The sequence below is a fragment of the Mesocricetus auratus genome, unplaced genomic scaffold, assembly GCF_017639785.1.
Source record: "Mesocricetus auratus isolate SY011 unplaced genomic scaffold, BCM_Maur_2.0 Super-Scaffold_100006, whole genome shotgun sequence".
NCBI classification, from domain to species: domain Eukaryota; kingdom Metazoa; phylum Chordata; class Mammalia; order Rodentia; family Cricetidae; genus Mesocricetus; species Mesocricetus auratus.
Genome location: NW_024429190.1, coordinates 70,003,996 through 70,008,693, shown reverse-complemented (window position 1 = coordinate 70,008,693; position 4,698 = coordinate 70,003,996). Strand labels below are relative to the sequence as shown.

At 41.7% G+C, this 4,698-nt stretch overlaps 1 protein-coding gene across 1 annotated transcript; it reads right to left on the bottom strand.

Annotated features, from left to right (window-relative positions):
- Positions 1-2,043: 2,043 nt before the first annotated feature.
- On the bottom strand, positions 2,044-2,471 carry LOC101831210 (NADH dehydrogenase [ubiquinone] 1 alpha subcomplex subunit 5-like). Its single transcript, XM_040746604.1, has one exon. It carries the CDS (start codon positions 2,453-2,455, stop codon positions 2,114-2,116), a length of 342 nt encoding a protein of 113 aa, XP_040602538.1. The 5' UTR covers positions 2,456-2,471; the 3' UTR covers positions 2,044-2,113.
- Positions 2,472-4,698: the final 2,227 nt, after the last annotated feature.

Genomic DNA, 4,698 nt, shown 5'->3' with positions numbered 1-4,698 from the left:
CCCTCTCTTGTCCCCTCCTGACCCTTCTCTTCCAGGATAACCCCATCTACTTTCATGCCTTTTCCCCAATCAGTTTCATCAGGGTTGCTTACAGGAGCACGGGCAGGAGTGTGTTGACGAGAACATGTGCACCCTACATTTCTGCACACCACAGCTCTGCTTTCCCCTTCCCACACAGCAGCTTAATTCAGATTTTCCTATATTTTCAGAACCATCCTCACTTTGCTTCACTTCACAGCCCACCTCACCAGGCAGACATGGTGCCATATCCTCTGACATCTGAATTTCAGCTTCACAGGGCTCTGCTAAAGCCTCTGAACCTCAACTATTGTAGTCTTTTCTACTGGTTCTAGCCTTAAAGTGGCAGCTGTTTCTGCAATTGATACTTCTGTAATAACCTCTTGTTTTCCCCCTTGGTCTTTTTTGTTATATAGGTAACAACTTTGGACCTTGCAAAAATTCCTATAAATTCTCTGAGGGTGGTCTTGATCTCTGAGGAGGATACAAATATCTACATAGGTTTCTCTCCTCTCAATCAGCCGTGGTTCAGGTTGGTGTAAAAACTGATGACATGACAGTTCCACGGGATAGTTAAGGGGAAGGTTTTTACTATAGGTATGAGGAAGAAAACATCCAGAGGCATCTGCAAGATTCCAAAAGCAGAGCATGGCCAGCAGATTGGACCTGCTTATGAGAGACACAGGAGCAGGGCAAGGGAGGGGCGGTAGAATATCTAGAATAGCAGGGTTATAAGGAGGAGGAGTATCTGGGGGAGGGAAGCCCATAAGCTGGAAGGAGGTTAGGATAGAGGTGGTGAGAAGGGCTAGGATGCTAGCAGGACTTTGAAATGTGTATCAGGTACCTGTGATACTGAGGGAGTCTGGAGGCCAGCATGGGCTTTGGTATCCTAACAGTCACCACAGGTAGCCCTTTGTCCCTTCTGAAGGTGATAAGGGGAATGATTCTTTTTAGTAGAGGGGAACCAGCTTCACAAGTTCTGGAGGAATGCTGGCTTTTATCTAACCACCAGGAATATGCCTATAGTTCAGGTTGAACTCATTTGTGGATATTTGGACTGCCTTTGGAATTTGGGGAAATGGAGTTTTCTTTGTACCTGACAGTTTCTCTACATGGTGATACTATTAGCAACTCCTAACACAGTCACCATACATTCCCACCAAGTAGAATACTTTATAATGGTGTGTGTGTATGTATGTGTGTGTGTGTGTGTGTGTGTGTGTGTGTGTGTAAAATCCTCTTTTGTGTACATGTGTATGTCTGTGTGTGTGCACCTGAGTATAATGCGGGTGGAGGTCAGAGAAGGCATCGTATCCTCTGGAACTGTAGTTACAGATGGTTCTGAGCACTCAGTGTTGGTGTTGGGAACCAAACTCAGGTCATCTTGCAGAGCAGTAAGTGAATGTAACCAACCACTGGGCCATCTTTCCAGCCCCAGTGAATATATTTCTAAATACTCATCTTTTAAACTCTGCAGGTGCCCACTAGTCCAGAGTCTTGTAAACATTTTGATTTTAGAATTTGTTATGGAATGATATTTTGATACATGTTTAGTTTACAGCTTTAAAAAGGTTCAGGTATAGAGAGCATTGGCTTGTTTTTGTTTTATAAATATTTCCTCAAAGGCCAACCGCACATTGTGACATCATTAAATGTGACGTCATTAAATGTTGAGCTGCACTTCATGCGTCAGCGCTTGCTAACTCCAGCACACACTGCCTTGCATGTGTATTTGGTTTTTGTTTTGTTTTGTTTGTTTTGTTTTTTGAGACAGGTTTTCTATACGTAGCCCTGGCTGTCCTGGAACTCACTATGTTGATCATGCTGGCCTCAAACTCAGAGAACCTGTCTCTGCCTCCTGACTGGGATTAAAGGTGTGCGCTACTATGCCTGGCTTGCACATCTTTTGTTTTGTTTTGTGGTGCTGAGGATTGGCCTTTGGGCCTCCTCCATGCTAAGCAGGCACCCCATCACTGGTTGCGCCACTAGTCTGCCTGACATTCTTCTTCTTTTTTTTTTTTTTTTTTTTAGCATGACAGAACATTTAATTGCACATTGAATTCCCATCGACCATCATTAACTGTGATCATATTGGTCACTTCCACTGGTTGGCAGGAGGCTCTTCCACCAGTGGCTCCCATGGCTTCCACTGCAGCATTTTCCTTGCCAGACTTCGTTCATGTTCAGCCTGAAGAATCACCTCTTCTACTTCACCACCCTGAAGCAAGTTTTCTAAATTTTTAACATCTGGTTCCACCTTGACCATATCCAGCTTCTCACTGATGATCTGTTCAGTGTATTTTCTATAGGCTGCATGTTTAGGGAACTGTTTCATAATATCAAGAATCTTTGTATACAATATTGTTAGCCTCTCGTGTGGAGTGTCGCACACAGCCAGTCCCACCAGGCCGGTGGTCTTCTTCAACAACCCCTCCATGACAGCACCCGGAGCCGGCGGCCCTGCCTGACATTCTTAAATACTATTGAGGCCCTCAAAGAACTTTAGGGAATATGGTTAATAAGTATTTATAGCATTTGACATTAGAATTCGTATATTCTTAAATTTTTATTAATTGTGTCAGTTAAGACATGAAAGAAGATTCAGAGAGGGCACCAAATTATGTTGATGCTGTATTAAGGAACTCAACAGAAACTTTCTCTTGGAACAATTGGACCAAGACAGAGCCCAACTTTGAATCCTCCACTTCTCTCCGTGTCTTCATCTGTCTGGCATTGTGGCTACTGCCCTTCTGTTGTGGTGGTCTGACCTGAGTCTGTCTGTCCTTCCTATGTGCCCACGCTTGTGCCTAACAAAAGACTCTGCTCTGTATCGTGAATAGCACGGAAAACATGGTGTGAGAGAAATGAGGGATTGTTTAAGAACTCTCTAAGAGTTTTACAAGGGAAGAGGTTACTTTGCTGACCCCAACTGGCCTAGAGTATCACTCAAAACCTCACATAGATGTTATTAATCTATATCTACATATTGTTTCCAACATTTATGGGATATTGGTTTTGCTTATGATTGCTTTCAACTCATTGGCTGCTTTCAGCAAATGGCTACCAAAATACACACACACACACACACACACACACACAAATTGCTGGGGTCAAGGACATGGAATAGTGTAATATTAACATTGTGTATTTAGCTTAGGTTGTAAAGGCTTATTACATGGGAAATCTAAGGCATAGTAAGATTGGGTTCATTGCTCTCTTAAAAGCAGGTTGTACTTAGACTGAGTACTCAGTAGGACAGCAGGTTAAGTGTATAGTATTAAAATGCCTCAAGGCATTTTACTAACTTGGCTGCAGGATCCAGCAAAAATTCATTCAAAAGCAAGAGCTAGTTTAGAAAACCGTAACACCCCAATTAATTCTATTAAAATAATACATCTACTATTTATTACTATAAGTAACATGCTATAATAAAACTATATTTTCCAAAACAAAAGACAGTCACACACACACACACACACACACACACACACACAATCCAATCAATAACATTACTTGTTAGAGCTCTAGTGATAAATTATAGTCATTCCAAGTATTCTGGTGCTCCTTCCTTGTGTCATACTCAAAACCCTGACGTTTTAGCACCATTTCTTGATACCACTAGTATCTTAAGGTTTCTATTGTTGTGATGAAACACTATGACCAAAACAACTTGAGGAGGAAAGGGTTTATTTCACTTATATTTCCATATCATAGTTCATCCTTGGAGGCAGTCAGGACAGGAAATCAAACAGGGCTGGAACCTGGAGGCAGGTTATTAAAGCATGTCCAAGGAGGGGAGCTGCTTACTGGCTTGCTACCTGTGGCCTGCTCTGCCTGCTTTCTCACAGAACAAAAACCAACAGCTCAGGGTACCACCACAGAAACCTCAGGTCAATTTAAGAAGTGACAGAAAGGACACATGAAGGTGCATGCCATCACTGCAAGTACTCTTGGCAATATTCTCCTGACGCTTGGGCTTCTGTTTTCAATCCGATGGCACAGCCTTGTTTTCTAGACACACTGCTTTCTAGTTTTGGCATCGTAGTCACTATACTATGTTTTTTGCATAATAAATAATATTGTAATCCAAAGAAAGCATGCAGAATCCTAGGGAGTCTGCACTTGTGTAACACCCTCTAAGTGGTTAACAGTTTCAATTTTTAATAAGTTGTAAGGGGAATATTTTAAAATGAGTTTTCAAGATTTTGAGGGTTTTATCCTCTTAAAATGCAAATGTACAAACATCTTGTAAAACCCAGCCAAGCTTTTTAATGAAAATATTGGTATTTACCTGCATTTTAATAAGTATTATATACACATCAGCTCCCTCTTCATTTAAGAAGCTGCAAATAACTTCAGAAACCAACCTACTTAATCTAGAAATCTGTTACTATGATGTGAGAATCATGACAATATCAAAAGACTGTATTTCACTCTGCCTACTGAAAAATCCGCATCAGGAAAGTCCTTTGAATCTCCTTACTCTCCACCCTCCAAAAGACAATGTGTCTTAGAGGTTGGACTATGGATTCTAACCCCATCTCCTGACTCTAAATCCTTTAGTGAAGAGCAGGGACAGTCAGGGGAAGTTGCTAATTGCTGTGTGCCTCGGTGCCCTCATCTTCAAAGAAGGTATCATTACCTATAGGGCTATTGTGAACACAGAACTCTATTACAAAG